Below are 23,198 nucleotides of genomic sequence, written 5' to 3' on the forward strand. Positions count from 1 at the left end.
GAGTGAAGAGCTTTTCAATTTCTGTTTTGGATAGTTTGCAGAGATGAACATCTCAGACTGTTCCATTTGAGAATGCTCTGACCCTCTTGCTCTGAAATCGTTTTGCTCTTTGTCAGGCCTGTCCATGTGATACATTTCCTCCGCACAAGACTCTTTGATCCCCTCAGACCTGTTTAGCCCACCTTTGGCACATTTCCATGAAATGGGACATTCCAAGGCATGAGTATAGAAGGATTAGTTAACATTTTACTAAAGCTACCAATTTATCTTTTATATCTTAAAAAATAAAAGTCATAAAAAAGTCATAAAAGATAATACTCATAAAGTCTATCTAGAAGGTAAATGTTTCCTAAGAGCATCTGATCTTATTCCTTTAGGCCTTGCTGTAAGGAAATGACATTTCACCCATGTCTCTTTAAATGTAGTGTCTACAGATGGAAATCAATTGCCAGAAATTCTTTTAATAAAAAAGACCTTATGTGTTTTGTCAACTTCATTCTTTTTCTCCTAGTATTCTTTCACATTTAAAGCTTTCATAGTGCATGGATATTGAAAGCAGTATTAATAGTATTGAATGATCAGTAACAAAATTTGCGACCCCAAAACACCGAATTTCTAATGAGGTAAATAAGTTGTAAGGATTTTTTAAGCATGTACTTGAGAAAGCATACGTTTACATCCATACGTTTACTATAGACACGTGTTGGTGTTTGTGATATTTAGATGGTGATTTTTAGGTCTTTATTGATTTGTAGGCTTACCCTCTGAGCGAATATACCTTTGTGTTGATCTTAGATTCGTTTAGCGAGCAGTATTCAGATAGTAGTTTTACTTTGAAGTATCTTATTTTTTTGAAGATTTTATTTTTAAGTAACCTCTGCACCCAGCATGGGAGACTGGAACCTACAGCCCCTGAGATCAAGAGTCGCATGCTCTACGGACTGAGCCCACCAGGTGCCCCTGAGGGTGTTTTGAAATGTAAAGTCTTCCATCAATCTTTAGGTCCACAAGGTGTTACTGTGTCAGAAAAGTTAAAGTTAGTAACGAGCTTGCTTGCTGGCTGGCTTGCTTTCTTTCTTTTTTTTAAAGATGGATGGTAACAGAATGCCACCTTTCTTTTCTTTCTGTTTTTTAAAAAAGATTTTATTTATTTATTTATTTATGAGAGAGAGAGAGAGAGAACGGGCACGCATGCAAACAGGCAGAGGCAGAGAGAGAAGCAGGCTCCCTGAAGAGCAAGGAGCCTGATGCGAGACTTGACCCCAGGGCCCTGGGACCATGACCTTAGCTGAAGGCAGCGACTTAACCAACTGAGCCACCCCAGCGCCCCAGTAATGAGCTTTCTGTTCCAGCCTCCTGTCTCCACCCTTTCTGCTTACTATGCCCTTGCCACCCTGGCTTCTTTCCACTCCTCAAATGTGCAAACCTTCTAGAAGAGTTCCAAGTTCTCCAAGTGGGCTGGCGTTGAGTCAAGCTTCAAGCCACTTCTGTTTTGTGCATTATTTCTTGTGCTTGACACCCACTAGGAGACATTCGTTAAATATTTGTTAACAATGAAGGAAACAAAGGCTGAGAGAGACCAAATGCTTTTCTGCTTTCTGGAGCTGGAAAATACACAGTACCCAGATACCCTGATTCCTAGCTCAGTCTACTCTCAACAGACCGTCTATGCTTCCAGAGACTTCCCTTCTCTGAGCATGGCCCTGCACTGGCCTCATTAGAGAAGTTTTCCCTCAAAAATTACCTGAACGGTTTCCCTTTTCCTTTTGTCCCGCTTGAGGATTACAGGCCAGATGTGCATTTATAGCAGATGGGTTATAAAGGGCATCTCCATTGCCTGTCTTTTTTTCTTTTTCTTGTAGGCCATCTTTGGCAGTCACACACTCTCTAACTCCAATTTATGGACAATAAATACTGGTGCAGCTTGCAGAATTTCAAGTGCCACAGGTAGTGGCCAGAAGCCAACTCCTCTGCCCCAGAAAGTGGTGCCGCCTCCAAGTTCTTCCTCATCACTGACCCCCAAGCCCCCAGCCAATCACAAACAAGTCCTCAGAAAGACCACATCCCAGAGGGCCTCCAAGTAAGTTTTCCTTAATCTTCTTTTCGGTTTCTCCTGAGTTGTGTCAATTCTGTGCTAAGAGTACTCTTTATTTATGAGGATCTCAAAAGTGTTTGTACTGAAATGTTGAAGACAGGAGCCTGTGATGGGGACTGAAAGCTAACTCTGGTTCTCAGCATGGGCTGCAGGTCAGAATGTGTACCTTGTAGGAGGGGCAGGTGCGGCTCTTAGCTTCCCTGGGGATTGTGATGAGAGCTGATGCAGGTTCAAGATCATTGCTAAGTCTTCCAGCCTCTGACAGGAACTGAGATCAGACAGTGTACCAGGTAATGGTGCTGAGCTGTGGGCTTGGAGAAAGGAAGGCTTCTTCCTGATGTATTCTATTCTTGGTCTTTCTACAGAGTCTGATCTCTTCAATTTCCTGTAAAATTCAGTACTACCTCCCTAACCTTTGTTTGTTGTTTACTTCTAGGCATTTGGATGGGAAGACATTGGAATGGGATTTCAAGCTGGGGTTGAGGGGTTGGTAGTTAACTTCATTGACATTAGTATACAGGCTCTGTGGAGCAACGTGTTTCTAATACCTTTTATAGTCTGCCCATTTTACCTCAAAAAGACACTTCCGTGCCCAAATCAAATTTTTTTCACATTCCATCCTTCACTGTTGCCAGCCATATTTTAGCTAACGAATCAATCGTAGACTAATAAAGAGTATTAGTTCTAGTAGCCCTTCTCCATTTAAAATTGGGGAACTTTTCAAGGATACCTGTAAAAGGCAGGTGTCCCCTGTTGGATAAATACCTAGAGGGGGTTTGTATCTTTCTCTTGCCCTCATTAAGGTTCCTCGTTCATGTGTCCTTTGCAAAATCAATTTTAGTTGTAAGAACGAATCCTAGGACGCAGAAAAAGCAGTTCCTCTTTTTTCCCCTTGGACTGTGAATCAAATTCTGGATTTGGATGGAAACCAGCCCCTCGTGGCTGTTTTAATTATACTGCTGCCATTATTCATTTATCCAACAAATATTTACTCTGTGCCTACTAAGGGCCAAGTGCCATCGTAGGAAGAGCTGGCATTGTAATGACTTTACAGAACTCTCTGGAGCAATAGAGAAGGGCAGTCGGAAGGGGGCAGTTTGTGGTCAAAGGCCAGGAGCACAGTAAGAAGGATGCTGTATGGCTCCTCAGCCTGGCAGGAGTAGAGGTGAGTCTTTAAAGGTTCAGCCTCTGGAGCCAGACTGCCTGTGCTCACACCCTCCCTCCACAGTTTACTACCTGGAGACCTCTGGCAAGTTGCAAGCTCCTTAATCAGTTAGCCTCACTGTCCACAGTTCTGAAGCAGGGATAGTAAAGAGTGCCTGCCTCATAGGACATTGCTAACTATTCGCAGAGTTAATCCACGGAAAGTACACAGAACAAGACCTAGCACACGGAAGAACTCAGTGAGCTGTAGTTGCCATCATAAGCATTCGAAAACCATGCTCCTTTTCACAGGTTCATAAGCCCACAGTTAGTAGGAAAATCCGTGAGTCAGATACGAATGTTGAATTTGCCAGTGCACTCCCTGTTTGTGGCTCCTCTAAGTACTGCCAGTAGCCCGAGATGGCCCACGGTGGCCTGTAGAGCTGGCTGGTCTGCCGGGGCGGTGGGGAGTGGGCTCTGTCAGCAGGCAGCAGCGCTGGACGTTTGAAGATGCCGTCCACCGCCCTGAACTCATTGCTGGCAAGGGAACTCTTCAGCCCTTAGAGATGGAATTGCAGCTCTATGGACAAACTTTGCTGCATTTTTGTGGTTTCTTCTCTCTGACAGGCAGGAGTGTGGGAAAACCGGAAACAGCTCAGCACCAAAAATGCACAGAAGGGGGGGAAAAAAGCAAGATTTCTTCAGAATTGAAGAAATACAATCCAAGTATCAAAAGGCATGCTGTAAGGCGTTGTTCCAGGAAATAGTTTCCAATTTGCCTTTAAAATTCTAACACAAGTCTCCAAAGCTAAATAAGTTAGTATTAATGGAGACCTTACCATTTCTCTCACTTACATGTAAAATGTAGTGTTGCCAGGGCCCCCCTGTTTTTAATATTCTTCAGACTTTCAGGAAAAGGAATAACATTGTTCTTATCTAACCCGACTCCATGGAAAGTTCCTACTAGAAAGTATTCAGGTAAAAAAAATCACCTTTTTATTTTATAGTAATTTCAGATTTACAGAAAAGTTGTACAGACAGTACACGTGACGGTAAGAACACCCAGTTCTTCCCATTGTTAACATCCTGTATCACCATGTACATTTGAAGAAGGTGCCTTACTGAGAAACCGTCATTCGTACATTATTATGAACTAGAAATGCCGCACTTTATTTGGATTGATGAAGTTATTTTTAATCTAGAGAAAACTTTCATGGCCCCTGAAATTAGGATCCTTGAGTATCAGCCGATTTCTTCTTATTTCTAAAGTAATTCATGCTCCTTGCCAGCCTAGCAAGTTACTTAACATTTGTGTGACTTCATTTCCTACTTAAAATAGGGATAATAATAGGACCTGTCTCATGGGGTTATTAAGAGAAATAAATGAATTAATGTCAGGCACAGACACAGGGCCTGGTACATTAAACATGCTGATTAGCGTTCGCTGTTATACCGTGTCATTCTTAGGTTCATACTAAGATGGCATTTCGAGAAATTTTCAGGTAACTTTTTACTCTCTTCCTGCAAGATATTTTGCTTCATTTGCTGGGAGCTCATTTCAGCCTTTATTCTGGCTCAGTTCAGATTAATCAGGAACCGTCAGTTATGAGTGGTGATATTGAGTCACACTCAGGAATGCCATAGTTGCCCCAAGAGACACAACTAATGAGAAGTTGTAATGAGCTATTGACCGTGCCAAGCCCTGTGTTTTGGGGTTGAACTTCAAACTTCTCCTAGCACAGAAGTTGGCATTGGCAAATATAGAAGCAATTTCCAAGAGCATCAAAGTTTCCACATCCTAGAGGGTTGAGTTTAGAGAACAATAGAACATAAAAGATGGAATGTCATTTGGATGTTGGTGCAAAGGGAGTTGGGAATCAGAACAGTGGGGTCCTATTTCTTTATGATAATATTCAAGTGACTTTCCCTCTAAAGACTTCAGTTTCCCATCTGTAAAACAAAACCACTGTCCCCACTGAATAATTAACCAAAATAACTTGTTTTCTGTCTGTTCTGTTGAAAGCTTTTTATGAGCACATTCGTTTTTTCATCCTGTTGCTTTACAGCCATTTCCTTGTCCCCACTTGGCCCAGAAGTTCTTTGTCATAGTTCTCAGATCTACATATTTGTACTACAGGATGACAGGCTAGGATCAGCGACATGCATCTGAACTGCGTCTTCCATGTAAATGACCTTTTTCTCAGAGCAAGAATCGTGCTTTCCAGGAAATATAGGGAAAGAAACCTGCGGAGATCAAAGTTTGCCAGGGACATGGGCGAAACTCACAGACTAGCCATGACGGGGAAGGGCAGAGTCAAAGTTGTGGTGCCTGGGGCCGCTCTGAAGAAAGAAAGGTCCGAAAGAAACCCCAGACTTAACTACAGCGCTCTTCTTTAAATAGCTGGGGTTACCTCTCCTTGCCCAAGTTGTAGGATGTTCTGCACCAGGGTGACCTCAGCGGAAATTGAAGGTAACTGCTTGTTCTGTCAGGACCCAGGACAGTGGTGTTTGTTAATGGCTGCTGGGCATCAGGAAGGGAGGCGGGCGGCCAGGAGCCCAGCAACGGCGGGGACACCAGGACTCATTTGTGGGACAGGATTGCTGACGGGAGCAATATGATGAAAGATGCAAAGATTCTCAGAGATTAAGTTCAGACAGATAAAAAATGGGGATCGGGTTTTTTAAAAATGCACTCTGTCTTTTTAACATAAGCATCATTAATGTGAGAGAAAGGGATCAGGAGTTGAAACGGTCCAAAAGTTAGGTTTTGATGTGAGGATACAAGGTGTCGTATTGTAGAAACCATCTTCTGTCAGTCTTTCAGCCTTTTTTATTATGTGCAGTTTCAAGAAATATGATCGAATCTGTGGCATTTCCATCTTAAAGACAGGATTCTCTAAATTATGCATTTTCAAAATATGTATTATAGACTTTTAGTGCTGAAAGATAAAAGACTGCAGGGTAGTGAAAGGCTATGAGTGTAGCAGGGTCCACAGGTGGTCCTGGCAGAGCCAAAGCCAAATCTGAGTCACCTACTGTGCTAACCCCAGACTCTTCCCAATAGACCACTAATTTCAAAGGCCCCCCGCCAACCCATTCAGATCCATTCTGTACAGCAAATGACAAGTTAATCATCCTAAAATATTGCCTCCGGGAAAATGCAATGTAAGCACTTAAGAGCACACTCCCCTCCCTTTCCACGCCAGTTTTACTACTTAAGTGGCCACTGAAATACTCAAAAGGGGGAAGAATTATTGTCACTCTCCTACTGCAGTGTTGGGAGAATTTCTGTTACATGTAGCCCGGGAAGGATTGGATTAAAGAACAATACTGAAGGCTTTTATATACTGCCTTCCTATGGAGAGTGAAGTCTAGAAAATGAGTGGAATATACAAGACAACACCCTGTCACTCTAAGGGGAAGGGTCTGGAAGTACAAAGAGGGCTCAGGAGCTAGTCAAGGGGTCCCCAACTTAGACTCTTTCCTCTCTCAGCCTTCAGGATTTGGACTTCAGCGGTAGCATTAGAATATCTTAGGGTTTTGCTTTTGGCGTGGATGATAACATTGGTCAGAGACCTGGGTGCTAGGAACCACACGGAACCAGAAGTTCTGCTGGCATGTGTGTGGTCCAGTGAGGAGGAGAAGTATGTGAGAGTCATGGAATGGTGGGTCTTCCTTTGGTGATTCATACTTGGGTAATTTAAATTAAAATCTTCTCCTCCCTGCAACTGGGATGTTAAAATGGTAATATAACTGGGGCACCTGGTGATTCAGTTGGTTAAGCATCTGCCTTTGTCCTGGGATCAAGGCCTATGTTGGGCTCCCTGCTCAGTGCAGAGCCCGCTTCTCCCTCTCTTCCCTGCTCCCGCTCTCTGCCACTATCTCGGTCTCTAGCCATCTCTCTCTCAAATAAATAAATGAAATCTTTAAAAAACAAAATGGTAATATAACTGTTGGATATTTCCCATGTCTTACTTTTCTCTCTTATCTGAGTAGGAAAATCCCTACTTTTTTAAAAGATATGGGCAGGATCTTATGGGTTTTATAGAATCCATATCAGTTCCTCCATGATCATGAGTCTTTAATGGCAGACTTAGATGTTCCTTTCTGAGGACGAGCAAATATTTAAATAAGTGGGGCCTAGGAATAGATGATATAGCTTAAAAAAAAGCTCAGGAGAGGACTCAGGGGAGCTGCCAGCCTCTGAAATAAGTTCAAGCAAGTGAGAGAACAACATTTTAGAAAATCCCTAATGTGTATTCTTGAAAATTTTAAGTATAGACCACATTGATGTGTAGAGCTTAAAAAAAGCCATCTCACATAGAGACTAAGTAGTCTATGGTCACGGAGAATATGAAAACTACCTAAGTGAAAAATTGGGCTAAACACGGTAAATTGGGCACTGCAGAAAATTGAGTTAGTGAAATAGAGGACAGATTTCAAAAATTCCTTCAGAATTCTGAGGACAAAGTATATAAAGATCGAAATGTTGACAAAAGGCGGATTCACCCTAAGATAATGAATTCCAGGAAGGGAATAGAAGTAATAGTTATTATTCCCAGCAAAATAGAGCTAACTTAAGGACATGAAAGTTTTGAACAGTATAATAATTAGTGAGATTAAATTAATAGATTCAGTTTTGTGCCCTGCAGAGCTCCCATGGAATATTTTTCAAAACTAGAATATTTTAATTATAGCCTCAAAAATTAGTAATTATGTAGGGTGATGATATAGAATTACATCATTCTCAAACCACTTTACAATAAAATGAGATATTAAAAGTCTGGATAGAATGCCCAAATAATTTTGGAATTTTTAAACATTCTTTTAAGTAACTTAGATCAGAATGATATTGCAAACTATTTTAAAAGTAGGGATGCCTGGGTGGCTCAGTTGGTTGGACGACTGCCTTCGGCTCAGGTCATGATCCTGGAGTCCCGGGATCGAGTCCCGCATCAGGCTCCCAGCTCCATGGGGAGTCTGCTTCGCTCTCTGGCCTTCTCGCTCATGCTCTCTCTCACTGTCTCTCTCTCAAATAAATAAATAAAATCTAAAAAAAAAAAAAGTAAGAATTATACACATCAGACAAGACAACGATGCCTTCTTTTGCCACTTTAGTTTAACATAGTGTTGGAAATTCCAAACAAAGCAGTTAGGCAAGAAAATGAAATAAAAAGCATACAAATTGGAAAGGAAGAAATTAAACTATCACAATGTGCAACTGATTTGATATTATATATAGAAAATATATAATGTTTTCTAAAGACTCCACTACAAAACTGTCATAACTAATAAATGAAATCAGTTAAGTTTCAAGATACAAAATCAATATACAGGGGCACCTGGGTGGCTTAGTGGGTTATGCCTCTGCCTTCAGCTCAGGTCATGATCTCAGGGTCTTGGGACTGAGCCCCGCATCCGGCTCTCTGCTTAGCAGGGAGCCTGCTTCCCCCTCTCTCTGCCTGCCTCTCTGCCTACTTGTGATCTCTGTCTCTCAAATAAGTAAATAAAATCTTTAAAAACAAAACAAAACAAACCAATATATAAGATCAGTTGCGTTTCTATACACTGACAACAGACCTTCAGAAAGAGAAATTAAGAAACAATGTACTTGCATCAAAAGGAATAAAAAATACCTGGAAATAAATTTAACCAAGGAGGTGAAATTTCTATACACTGAATTCTGTAAGACATTCATGAAAGAAATTAAAGAAGATGCAAAAATAAATACTTATTCTATGTTCATGGATTGGAAGAATTAATAGTGAATACTACACAAGGCCATCTACAGATTCAGTGTAATCTGTATCAAAATGAAAAGGTCACCTGTCAGATGGGAGAAGATATTTGCAAGTCATATATCTGATAAGGGGTTAATATCCAAAATATATGAAGAACTCATACAACTCAGTAGCAAGAACAAACAATCCAATTAAAAATGGCAGAAGAACCAAAAAGACATTTTTCCAAAGAAGACATACAAATGGCCAACAGGTACCTGGAAAGTGCTCAACATTATATCGTCAGGGAAAGGCGGATCAAACCTACAAAGAGATATCACCTCACACTGTCATCAGAAAGATAAGAGATAAGTGTTAGCAAGGATATGCACTGTTGGTAGGAATGTAAATTGGTGTGGCCACTATAAAAAACAGTATGGCAGTTTCTCAGAAAAATAAAAAATAAAGCTATCATATGATTCAGAATCCCACTTCTGGATATGCCTCTGAAGGAAATGAAAATAGGATGTTGAAGAGATACCTGCACTCCCATGTACATTGCAGCATTATTCACAATAGCCAAGATAGCATAAGAATCTCTGTGTCCATCAGTGGATGAATGGATAAAGAAGATGTTACACACACACACACACACACACACACGCAAGGATTACTGAACCATGAGAAAGAAGGAAATCCTGCCATTTGTGACAACAGAATGGACTTTGAGGGCATTAAGCTAAGTGAAGTGAGAGAGACAGAGAAAGACAAAAACTTCATGGTATCACTTAAATGTGGAGCTGGGGAAAAAAAAAAACTCGGACTTATACAAACGGAGTAGGAAAGTGGTTGCCGGGGCGGGGAAACAGGGAGAGGTCGGTAAAGGATACAGACTGCCAGCTACAGAGGATCTGAGGATCTGTGTAAAATGTGGTGACTATGGTTTATGACACTGTATTGTATAATTAAAATTTGCTAAGAGTGGAGCTTAAATCTTCTCACCAAAAAAAGAAGGTGAGCAAGGGATAGATGTGTTACATAACTAGGAGGTGGGTGGGGATCCTTTCACAATGTGTATGTATGTCAAATCACTACAATATATAATTGAAATATCTTACAGTTTTATGTCAATTATACCTCAATAAAGCTGAAATATTTTTAAAAATAATAAAAAGAACTGGATTTATCAAAACTTATATTTGAAATATAGTCAAAGATATACTCAAAGGTAAATTCATAATCTTGGTTATTTTCATTGTTATAGTATAGGAAGATTGAAAAGAAATTAACCAGGATACAAATGGCAGATTAGCTTCAACTGATACACTGGTGGCAGCTGATTATCTAGAGTGTCTTGTTGACATGAATTATTAGCACTTCTCTGAGCCCAGCAAGAAAGAGTGCTTTGATAGATTAGTAATGTCTGCCACAGACAGGGAGTATGAGGAATGAATATGCACACCACATGTTTGTCATACCTGAACTAAAGGTTTCCTTTCTTGATGTTAGAAAAGGGTGAATAAAACAAAACTAAGAAAAACAGGTCAAAGGAAATAAGAAAAGGAATATAAATAAAGTGAAAAGCAATAAAAAGTTAAATTCAGAACCTTATTTAGTTTGGGGTAGAGCAACAGGGAAAGAGAAAATAAACTTAGCTCTGCCATAAAAAGAAGGAACTAAAAATAACAAAAAGGTTTTTAAAGTAGATACAGGGTTGGGGTACCTGGGTGGCACAGTTATTTAAGCATCTGGCCCTTTGTTTGAGCTCAGATAATGATCTCAGAGGTTGTAAGATAAAACCCCATGTTGGGCCCCACGCTCAGCACAAAGTGTGCTGGAGATTCTCTCTCCCTCTCTCTCTGCCCCTCCCTCCCATTCTCTCTCACTGCCAAATAAATAAATCTTTTTTTAAAAAGTGAAAGTAGGGGCACCTGGGTGGTTCAGTTGTTAAACGTCTGCCTTTGGCTCAGGTCATGATCTCAGGGTCCTGGGATTGACCCTCACATTGGGCTCCCTCTCCCACTCTGCTTTTGTTCCCTCTCTCACTGTGTCTCCCTCTATGAAAAAATAAATAAATAAAATCTTAATTTTAAAAATTTTAATTTAAAAAAATTAAAAAATGAAAGTAGATATAGGGGAGACTAAAAAATTATAAGAATACTGCATAATTAAATGCTACTAAATTTTAAAAACTGGATGTAAGTTTTTTTCAAATATTTTCAAATATATTAACTATTCAAGATTGGTTCTTGTAGAACCACCCAAGTAGAACAAGGTAGAAATCTTTAAACTATCTGAATTTGTTCTGAAAAAAATAGGGTACATGGGTAGGCCTAGGAGGCAATTTAAAATATCATCTCTAAAATAGTTCTTTGAAACTTTTTATCCAAAATCTTTGGAGACTTCCAAGTGCCTACAGGATAAAATTGAGTCCTCACTCTGACACGAAAGCCTTCAGCAATATGTCCTCTGTGTGTCTGTAGCCTTCCCTGTACTATTTTACAGTCTGCTCTACACCCATGCTTCTATTTATTGTTCCCATATGCTCATGTTTTCCCCTCTTCTTTGTGCCCTTTGCCTTTTTTTTTTTTAAGATTTTATTTATTTGTCGGAGAAAGACAACTATCATATGATCTCCCTGATATGAGGAAGTGGAGATGCAACATGGGGGTTCAGGGGGTAGGAGAAGAATGAAGGAAACAAGATTGGATCGGCAGGGAGACAAACCATAAGTGACTCTTAATCTCACAAAACAAACTGAGGGTTGCTGGGGGCGGGGGGAGGGAGAGGGTGGTGGGGTTATGGACATTGGAGTGGATATGTGCTATGGTGAGTGCTGTGAAGTGTGTAAGCCTGACGATTAACAGACCTGTACCCCTGGGGCTAATAATACATTATATGTTTATAAAAAAAATTTTTTAAATAAATTAAAAAAAAAGATTTTATTTATTTGACAGAGAGAGACACCAAGACACAGGGAACACAAGCAGGGGGAATGGGAGAGGGAGAAGCCTGCTTCCAGCCGAGCAGGGAGCCTGTTGTGGGGCTCGATTCCAGGACCCTGGAATCACGACCTGAACCGAAGGCAGATGCTTAACAAGTGAGCCACCCAGGCTCCCCACCCTTTGCCCTCTTGAATCCTGTGTTTTATTCAAGATCAGGTTTTAATTTATCACGTTGATCCAGCTTTTCCAAGTGCCTCAGCTAACTCTATCATCTACCTCCTTGTCTGATTTTTCCTTTTTATATGTGCTCTTCTCCCCATAATTCTCTAGGGATAGATACCTTGTCTTTACCCTTTATCACGCATATCTTGAATATCCATTGTGTTGGGCGTTGCTCTAAATATTGCTGATAAGACCAGTGGACAGCACAGATACAAGCCTAGTTTCCAGGAAGTTTATTTTTAAGAGAGGGGAGAGAAGTGTATATTCCTCAGTCCCTGGGCTGGCTTCTATTCATGACGACCTCTCAGGCAGTGGTGGTACAGGGGGCCGTGGTGAAGTTGGAGACGTGCCAGAAGTGGTGATGGTGCAGTATTGTGTATCAGGGTGTATGTGTCAGGGATCACCAAATAGCAATGACCTCATCAGTAATTATTTATACCATGTAGAGTAGTAGTGTACAGGAGGCAGGAGAGCACAGTTGTTAACAGCCCAGGATTTCTAATTAAATTTGAATCCTGGCTCCTTTGTCAGTTGACTGTTATTTGGGGCTACCTCTAAGCCTCTGTTTCATTATCTATAAAATACTACCTACATCATGGAGTGGTTCTTAGGGTTAAATGAAATCATGTATTTCCCTGACATACATCAGTGTCCAATGCATGTGTGTTGGTATAGTTATAATTTCTGCTGCTGCTGTTGTTCCCTATTTAAAAAGATGGCATTTTTGTTGTTATTATGCTGATATTCCTAAGTGTGGTTTGGCTCTAGCTGACAAGGCTGTGGAAATTCAAATGCATTCTGAGATCCTGAACACTAATAACTCTAATGACTATTGAAGGCAAGGGCTTAGCTTCAAATAAAACGAAAGACTAAATTTGGACATACCGACTTCCAGTCAAGTTGTCTCCACAGTTTACACTTAATACCCTCCCTCTGCTTCAAATACATAGCAGTGATTTAAAAAAAAAAAAAAAGAAAGAAAGAAAGAAAGAAAAAAAAACAGAAGGGCCTAACTGAGCTTCAGAACAAGGGAAACATCTCCTTGGCCCCCAAATGGACAGAAATAACTGAGAATCAGTGAATGAGGTTGAAACAACAAGCTTTCTGAGCTCTGCTTTAGAAGCAGGTAGTGACAGCCTCGAAAGAGTTCAGCTCAAGTGGCATGTCAGGGCCTGAAAGTGCCCTATGCAAGAGGAAAGACTTAAGAAACCGAGCTCATTAATTGAAAATAAAACAGTAATTTTTCAGCTGGGGAAGATGTTGCCCCCAGAGGATGTCTAGCCATGTCTGGAGTAATTTTTTTGTTATCATAGTTGAGTGGGGGTGGGGAGTTCCTATTGGAATCTAATGAGTAGCATCTAGGAATTTGCTGGTAAGCATCCTGCAAAGCGCAGGACAGTTCCCCACAAAAAAGAATTATCCAGTCCAAAATGCCAATAGTACCAAGGTTAAAAATCCCGAGCTAAGGAATGCAGTGGGCTCTCCTCATCAGAGACTTGATAAAACTGGTGTGGACCCACAGCCTGAGGGTACAGCTATTCATGTCCCAGAATTCACCTGGATTCCTAAGTATGACCGAGGCAAGGGCACTGAAATACCAGTATAAAGTCTGGTTCTTGACTGGGGTAAGAAGGCTGGGTTGAAGCCACTTCAGACAGGAAGGGCTGAGCAAGTACAGAGACAAGAGGGGAGATGATTACTATTCAGAATGAGCCTGCAAACCAAAATTGCAAAACACGTGAATAAATCTGAATCTAAGAAAGATTACCAACAAAGTCAACAAGTGGAACATGAATTCCTTATTAATGAAATTAATATTTTTAAACAGCCAGACATATTAGATCTGCTATCTGATAGGATTATCCTTTTGAATGTGACATGTAACTCTGATCATAGTATCAGAAGGGAGAACTGAGGGAGAGGAAGACAAGTTACATTTTAATAAATAATAACTGAGACTTCTCTGGAATTGAAGAAATAAATGTAAATGTCCTCAGCTGAAAAATTCACCCCACGTACCAAAACAAATGCACATCTAGACACATCAGAGTGAAACTGCAGAACACTGGGCATAAAGGGAAGCCTTACCTACTATTTGATAAAAAATTCACAAAGGAACCCAGAACACTGGCATTCTCCTTTTAAGCAATAGTAGATGGTAGAAGACAAGAGCTAATAGCTTCAGAGTGTTGGGGTAAAGTAACTTTCAGTCTAGAATTTTATACCCAGCTAAACTGTCATTCAAGAAACCCGCCAAAGTACAGGAAATTTGAGATATTCAAAGTCTAAGATTAGGTACCACTTATGACCTTCACTGAAAGACTGGGTGAGGACTGGATAGGATAAAAGTGAACACAGAAGTGGGGGATAACATGAAGGCAGTGACATGCAAAACTTTTATTAAATGATAATAAATGTTAATGACTATACACATCATTGGTGTTTTGAAAAACTAAAATATGTTTAAGACAAAGACAAGATTCTGAGGGTTGCTGGGGGGAGGGGGATTGGGAGAAGGGGGGTGGGGTTATGGACATTGGGGAGGGTATGTGCTTTGGTGAGTGCTGTGAAGTGTGTAAACCTGGCGATTCACAGACTTGTACCCCTGGGGATTAAAATATATGTGTATAAAAAATTTAAAATTTAAAATTTAAAAAAAAAAGGCAAAGACAAGATTAAGGGACAAGGGGATTCAGTGGATAGTGAAAATAATAACAGTTCTAAGGGCAAGACAGAACTATTGAAGGAAAAAAAGCTAAATTTTACACTTAGAAAAAAACAGCTAAATAATTGACATATAATCTGTAGCATTTTTCTTTTTTAAGATTTTAGTTATTTATTTGACAGAGAGATCACAAGTAGGCAGAGAGGCAGGTAGAGAGGCAGGGGGAAGCAGGCTCTCCACTAAACAGAGAACCCAGTGCAGGGCTCCATCCCAGGACCCTGAGATCATGACCTGAGCCGAAGGCAGAGGCTTAACCCACTGAGCCACCCAGGTGCCCCACAATCTGTAGCTTTTAAAACAACAGAGGGACTGAGAAGAGAATGGAGAAACTTTGAATCCAGTGGAAGGCAGGAAAAGAAAATAAAAAAGTGAAGAAAAAGGGTGATAAGTGGAAAATAAAAACTAAGATAGTAGAGATAAATCCAATTATATGAGTAGTCACAGTAAGTATTAACAGGATTATACTCTTCTATTGAAAGGTTAGATTATGAAATTGCATTTTTAAACATGTTCAGTTATAGCCTGCTTGAAAGAGAAATACCTAAAGTAAAATTGCACAGTGCAGAGGGTGAGAAGAAGGTAAACCACATAGTAATTAGAAGGAACATGAGTATAGCAATAGATAAAATAGAATTAAGCAAAAATCATTAATAGGAATAAAGAAAAGAACTGGTATGCAGTTAACATAAATTTAAAATATATAAATCAAATCCTGGCAACAGTATAAGGAAAAATTGAAAAATTATCTATTGTAGTGGGTAATTTATTTGAATCTACTACTATTGGTAACTGATTGGTCCCTCAAACAAATTTCCGAGGATATGGAGTATCTGAAATGCAGAGTAACAGTGGCTTTTCATCTTTTTCTGACCACCATTTATAATAAAAAAAATTAAACTTTATATGCAACCTAGTAAAAATATCTATATTATGTATGTGAAATAAAGCTAGGAAATAATATTTCCTATTATTTTACAAATACTGTGGGGTTCCCTAAATTGATTTTACAACCCGCTTATGAGTCGTCAGAACTCATAACCTGAAAAATATTAATAGCTATGCATAGACTCCTGCAACCAAAAGGGAGAATATATCTTTTCTTCAAGTATATGTTTACAAAATTTCAACATATGCTATCACAAGTGAAGGCTCCACACATTAAAAAAAAAAACCCATATCAAACTGTTTGCACTTTTTTTTTTTAAGATTTTATTTATTTATTTGACAGAGATCTCAAGTAGGGGGAGAGGCAGGCAGAGAGAGAGAGAGGAGGAAGCAAGCTCCCCGCTGAGCAGAGAGCCCGATGCAGGGTTTGATCCCAGGACCCTGGGCCACCCAGGCGCCCTAATAAATACACTTTAATTAGGGAAGATCAAAAGGTAATTTTTGAAAAATGTTCATGTGTTTGAAAAATTTTAAAAATACAGTACATAATACCCATGTGTTAGGTAATTATAAAAATCATAAAACACTTAGAACTGGATGCCTATGGAAAGTGCTTTAACTTCATATTTATTAAAAAGAAAAGGACGGGACACCTGGGTGGCTCAGTTGGTTAAGTCTCTGCCTTCAGATCATGATCCCAGGGTCCTGGGATCATGACCCAGATTGGGCTCCCTGCTCAGCAGGGAGTCTGCTTCTCCTGCTCCCTCTGCCCCTTCCCCCAACTCGTACCCTTTCCCTCTCTCTCTCTTTCCCTCCTTCTCTCTCTCTCAAATGAATAAAATCTCTTTTTAAAAAAGACAAGAAGGGGGGCGCCTGGGTGGCTCAGTGGGTTAAAGCCTCTGCCTTCGGCTCAGTCATGATCCCAGGGTCCTGGGATCGAGCCCCACATCTGGCTCTCTGCCCAGCAGGGAGCCTGCTTCCTTTCCTCTCTCTCTGCCTGCCTCTCTGCCTACTTGTGATCTCTGTCTGTCAAATAAATAAATAATTAAAAAGACAAGGATTAAAAATAAATGAGATAATCATTTAACTTGAAAAACTATAAAAGGAATAACAGTAAATTAATCAAAATCAAAATAAAATAATAAAATACAGAAATCCCCTACAACAGCCTGGCACATGGGAGAACAGGAGAGAACAATGTCTGGGACATGGTAGATGCTCATTCAGTACTTGGTGAAGGGATGAATGAAACTGACAATAAACCGTAGAGGGGCTCTAATCCAGTAAATTAAAAAAAAAAAAAAAAAAAAAAGACCCACAGAGAGAATACTAGGAATAAAAAGGAATATAGCAGCAAAGATAATGGATTATGGCTTAGATAATGTGTAGTGTATTTTTTAAAAGATTTTATTTATTTATTTGACAGAGATCACAAGTAGGCAGAGAGAGAGAGGAGGAAGCAGGCTCCCCGCCGAGCAGAGAGCCCAATGCGGGGCTCAATCCCAGGACCCTGGGATCATGACCTGAGCAGAAGGCAGAGGCTTTAACCCACTGAGCCACCCAGGCACCCCACGTGTAGTGTAGTTATAAAATGGCGTCTTGTGCGCACTACACAGAAGTTGACTTCGCGATGTGTTTCCTGAATTGGTTTTGGAACCAGAACCCAATTTAATAATGTTCTCATTGTTACTTGTTAAGGATTAGCTTATTAGCTTCTGTTTGGGCAACACATACATAATCCCTGGCCTGATGGATAAAAGGAAGAAGCACAGAGACACCAGTGCACGTGTAGGTGGTGAGAAACTCGAGAGGATTCATCTGTGAGTAAATGTTTGCTAAGAAAAATCAGTACGTGTTCCTTTTGGAATTTAGTTCTTTAACCTAACTTGTACCTTGAGATTTCTTCTCTCCTTTGGGAATTGAAAGAGGTTGGTTTCATCAATATTTTAAAAAATGATCAAGTTTGGGGTTTCTTTTCAGGACCTTCTCAAATGCCACCCGCCTGTCAGCCACATGCCCGGCAAGGCCAGCATCTCTAGCTCTCCTCTTCCTGCGAAATCCTGAGCATTTTTCTTTTGTGGGTCCCAACTTCTGTAGAAAGGTCATCCCTGATGTGGTGGCATGGATCCAAGATAAACTTTTATGAAACCATTGGAACAGAAAACTAGTACCTCTGTGTTAGAGATGTGGAAAGTCTTGAAAAGAACTCGAAGAGAAACAATATAGCACCAAACCACAGTCAATCTTGTGAAGTAATGAACAAAACAGATCTTAAAGAAAGGATATCACTTTCAGTAAAGTTTCCACTGATCAAAATAATGGGAGGGGGAAAAAAAAGGAATAGAGGAAACCACAAATAAAGGAAATAAAGATCACGAAAAAGCAGGTCAGAAGCCTTACCAGCAAAATGGATAGTAGGGATTTTGCTTATTAGAACCCTCCCTGACTGGTGATGATCCGTCTCATAGGCTGGCTGGTTCGTGTGCTCCTGACGCCAGTGGAATTCCTAGCCAGCTGTCTGATCGCATGTATACGCAAAGTAGAGACTAGAACTAGAAGAAATCTTTCAATAATAAATGTAGACAATATTTCTGCTTATGAAGATATTATTTATTTGTAATGCATTACTGAAACCGTTTCTTGGAAAGGCTGAGAGGCTGTTCTCCCCTCCTCAGAGTCAGGCCTTTTCTTAGACTTCAGGAAAATGCAAGAGATCAAAGGAGTAGGCAGAGTGAAGCCAGTAAATTGAATTCTGGGTTAGAAAGTGCACACTTAATACCTAAAGAAACTCTTCAGTTACTGGCCCTGAATCTATCCCAAGGGAAGGTCCTGCCTTAGTTGAAAAGAGCCTGTCATTATTAATGGAATTTTTCTAGTTAGACTTCTTCACTGCTGCCATACGCGCTACCGTGTACGCATGGCCATGTGTCATGTCCGCACTGAAGATGCTCTGTTCTCCCGGAAGCCTGCCCTTCCTTCAGTGGATTTTGATAATTACACAGTTTGTCCTTTGGAGACAGGTCTGAACTAAGCCCAGCACCACAGCTGAGACTGTAGGAAGTCTCAAACTCCTGACGTTGGACTGTATCTTGGGCTCCTCCATCTCCTGGAACCTGCCCCACTTCCAAGAAGTGCAATTAAGAAATGCCGTGGGACTACCTAGTCCCATGTAGCACTCTTCTTGGTTTAAACTAACTTTGGTGTAGTATAAAATTAATGGCACTTCTCTTGTCCCATCTTTTTGGTTTTCCTCTCTGCAGAATTCTTGAAACTTTTAGAAGTCACTTTTCTGAGTTCATCTTCTAGCCACCTCTTCATATTCCTTATGTGCTGTGGTCAGCGACAGGAAATGGGACTGCACCAGACACACATGTAACTTCGCACGTTCAGCTCTCCAGAGAGCAAGGGAATGTGCAATTTCAGTAGGAGCTGACTCCATTCCACGTTCCTCTTGGGATGGGATGGGATGGGATGGGATGGGATGGGCTGGATGGGAGATGTATCCTTCCTGCCCATCCATCTCCTTTCCTACCAGCCTCTCAGGTAGGACGAGCCTCCCCCATGCTGTGGGCTCTTTTTATGCAGAAAGCCATGATAGATGACAGGCCAGCCACTTCACACAGGTGAAGAAACGGTGGTTCGTTCTGATGCTGAAAATACGTGTATATTGGATTTATTGAGAGGTTGTTTGTCAATCTCAAATAGACCTCTCTTCGGGGAGTTGAAGAGTAATTTTGACCATGCGATTTCTGCCTGGTGGATTGCCACTTAACTACCTTCTGACTTTAATAGCAAATTACTGTTAATGTCTAAGTTCTGAATATGTTGTGGTCCTTCTGTAGTTTGTTTAGCAGTCCTGTTCCATACTGAATCAGAGTCACTGAGTCCCCCGACTTAGTATTTCAGTGGATAGATAGGCTTATGGTGAATGCAGAGATGGTTGGTATTTCTAAGTAAAAATACCAATACTAATAAAAGTTAATGTTTATATAGCCATTAATATAATGCCAGACACTGCACTAAGATGCACCATCTCATTTAATTCTTAACAACCCTCTGAGGTGTCTTGATATCAAAGCAGTGACTGACTTAGACAAGCAAGGGAACACGTACATACCTTCCTGTGTAACTATTTCCCAAAACACAGGTGCTCCCAGGAAAGCAGCAAAGAATTATTGCAGAAGGAGGCCAGCAAGTACAAAATAACATACAGATTAACATACATAATAAACAAGCTGTGGTTCAGAAGTTCTCATTTAGGAGTGGGTTGTCCAGAAGCTGAAATGTGTTTTCCCAGGGACATGATGTTATCACCACAAAAGCCTATTTACCCCTGGTGTGCCTGAAGTAGTAAAAACGCAGACCCCAACCATTTTGCGTACCAGCATTTTCATGGAAAAACTCACTCTGAATTTCCTCTTGAACGGCTGCTGGACACATTTCTCCACCACTGGGAAAATGGGGAGCCTGTGCTAGAAACAGCAGAATCATGAGCAGTGTTCGAAGTCAGAATCAGATGTAGCTCCCGAGGCCTGTGGCGGAAATGGATGGACAGAGGAGGGTGGAAGAGTGACAGAAGCTGGGGACAAGGGGACAGTCATAGGCGCAGGAGATGTTGGGAGAGGAACAGGAGGACGTCCATGAAGGTGAAGGGTGGGATAAGAATTCCAGAGAAGAGGGGAGAGGAAAAAGAGTTTGAGGACCTTGAACTCATGAGTTGTAAACACGTAAGAACTCTGCTCATCCCTCCGGTAGATCCCTGTTCCCCGCTTTCGTTTCTTCTACTGACTCCAGTGTTTTGCCTGCCTCTCTCCCTTTCACTATTTAATTCCTCTGTGACCTGAGACCAGCCCTGTGGCTTTTCTAGACTTCGCTGCTCCTCATGTGGTCGAGCGGCCCTAAGGTTTGTGATTTTTCTTTGGATGGTTTTTAATTTCTATGGAGGAAAGATCCCATCCCAGGCTCCAGAACTTTTCCTTTTTCACTTGGATCTGGAAGAGCCAATATTAGCTATAGATGCTTTGGGTAGTTCTTTGGGTCCATAAAGGGCTGAAATAAAATGCATAAGCATTTCAGGGATAGCTGTCCAAGGCTGAGGCTCATGGGAAAAGGGAGAAGCCCTCTGTTCCTTTCTCTCCCTTTTTTTGTCTCCAGTTTCCTTGTCCTCCAAAGGCGAGTGGAAAGGAGTGGGCAGGGCCCGGACTGCAGCTTCTTGGAGGGGAAGGGTACAGGACAGTGCCATCCTCGCCTCACTGCTGGGGTGTGCTCTCAAGGGATGTGTCTCTTTGAGGCCGTAGGGACCACCTGAGCATCTGCCAGGGTCTCTAAGTGCCCTTGTACCACCTTACCCGCAAGTCAATGTTTCCCTTACTTCTCTAGCGATAGAAACCAGACACCTGTGGAGCTAGGAAAAGCCTCAGTTTGCAGGCTTTATCCCAGACCCACTGAGTCAGTATCTCCAAGGGAAGGGCCTGGAAAGCTCCATGATGAATAAGTGATCCCAGGTGGTTCCTGTCAAGGACGTTTGGCAGACACTACTTGCCTGCCCCTCCACCTTGTTCGTTTTTAAAGGCTCGTAGGACATTCTAAACCTCTGTCTCAGATTCATTATACATATATGCTGTTTCCTCTCCATGGAAAGCTCTTACCTGTTCCCTACTCTTGGCCAATCCCTGCTTCTCATAATTTCATAACTCGGCTAAAATGTGATCTTTTCAGACCATCCTTGACCACTCTCATCGCCGTCTGCATCAGATCCCCTTGTTTCATCCTCTTAAATCACCTTGTGCTTTTTCTCCCTGGCAGTTATCACATAGTTTGTACCTTGTGTATTTGCCTAATATCTACCTCCTCACTAGTACCAAGCACAGTACTCCAGAAGTATTTTTTGCATGGATGAACAAATGGAAAACTAGTGCTCGGAGAAGGGTTTCACAGGTTGGATTGAACGCTGCTCAACAAATAACGAACTGAGCATAGGAAAATTTGAATCTTCCAAGGTAAAATTTGCACACATCAACTGAAGGCAAAGTAGACGGGTCTAACCAGTAATTTGTATTTATGGGACAATGGATCAGATTATTTTTAAAATACTTAATAAATACCTAATGTGTGCAAAATGCAGTATTGGGAGCTATGGAGACAATGGTGAGTAAGGCGGATAAAATCTCTTGTCTTTGTGGAGACTTTTAGCGAGGATGACAGAACTAAAGCAACCAGTTACACGGTCTCATAATTATAATTTTGTAAATGCAATGAGAGCCTGTAGTCGGGAGACCTGGCATGGTCTGTAAGCGAGTCACAGAATTTCTAAGGCATGTGGCTGGGGAATCTGGGCCCAGAGCATGCAGGACCCTGCGTCCTGTGTCTTGTCAGAGCAGCCGTGAGGGCAGGTGCTTCTGTATAATGGCTTCTCAGCCTCAGCGCTGCAGACATCTTGGGCCTTGCGGACACCTTCCAGCGTGCCGTAGGAAATACTTAGCTCCATTCCTGGCTCACCCCACCAGAGGCCAGTAGACCCCACGGCTGTGACACCCCCAAATGTGTCAACACTGCCAAATGTCCCTTGGGGAAGGGCAGGAGTCAGGGCAAACTCTGTCCCTCCTTTGTACCTCAGTTGAGAACCACTGGCCTGCTTGAAACGTGGTTTTTTTAGAAATGCCTCACCTCGTGATTTATCCAGGTCAATGCTGGGAACAGCATTTATTCATCGATAAACGCATTTGCTGAGTGCCTCTTAGGCACCAGGCGCTGTGTGAGGCACCGGAGACACAGCCATGGTCATGATCATGTGCTTTCTGGAAACTACCTTCCAGGGGAAGGAGCAAGGCAATGTTTCAGAAGAAGGGAGAGGTTGGTCCTAGAGGTCCTTTCAGTGAAGACGACAAGGCAGAGCCCCCAGAGGGCAGGGATTTGAGTTCCCGCTCCCGTCTGCTGTCTGACCGACCTGCTTGTGTTTCAGGGGATCCTCCGCGGAAGGGCAGCTGAACGGACTCCAGGGCAGCCTGAACGCTGCGGCCTTTGCTCCCATCACCGGCCCCACAGGTCAGTGGGCACAGCCATGGAGGCCGGGATGACGGGGCGGGGGCCACCCTGGGCGTGTTCTCACTTGTGCCTCAGAAGAAACGTGCAGTTCAAAGAATGAAGGAGCATCCGGGCTTTGGAAGCATTGCAAATGGCCGCTTGAGGATGGAATGGTTTTCCAGAACTAGTTCGGGGTAGACAAGTTTCTCAGTCCGGGAGAGTGTAATGGGATTTGCAGCATTTAGTAGAAAGGCCTGTGTCTGACTGGTGTTCCTCCCTGTTCATCTCGGATCCCCACCCGTAGTAGCTCCCGCTGGCTCCTCCGCACACTGGAGCCCTTGTCTTTGGTCGGGGGCCTGTCACACTAGCGTGATGGCCTGTTGGTCCATTGCCAGATACGTACTGAGATCTTAAAGCCTCTCAGTGTAGGGATCAGTGTA

The 23,198-nt window shown here is 41.7% G+C and overlaps 1 protein-coding gene across 20 annotated transcripts in view; it reads left to right on the plus strand.

Moving 5' to 3' along the window:
* Nucleotides 1-23,198, plus strand: part of TTLL5 (tubulin tyrosine ligase like 5) — a 279,659-nt gene that overhangs the window by 209,059 nt on the left and 47,402 nt on the right. For 19 of the 20 annotated variants that reach the window (XR_006381664.1, XR_006381662.1, XR_006381665.1 and 16 more), the window contains 2 exons: nt 1,863-2,080; nt 22,697-22,779. Coding sequence is in view for 16 of the 20 variants with exons in the window: in XM_044230835.1 (XP_044086770.1) it covers nt 1,863-2,080; nt 22,697-22,779 (301 nt within the window). In the remaining 4 variants the exon portion in view is untranslated. Of the gene's footprint in view, nt 1-1,862; nt 2,085-22,696; nt 22,780-23,198 lie in introns of those variants that run through there. The other variant, XM_044230844.1, reaches the window with a different exon arrangement.

The sequence above is a fragment of the Neovison vison genome, chromosome 13 (genome assembly GCF_020171115.1).
Source record: "Neovison vison isolate M4711 chromosome 13, ASM_NN_V1, whole genome shotgun sequence".
NCBI classification, from domain to species: domain Eukaryota; kingdom Metazoa; phylum Chordata; class Mammalia; order Carnivora; family Mustelidae; genus Neogale; species Neogale vison.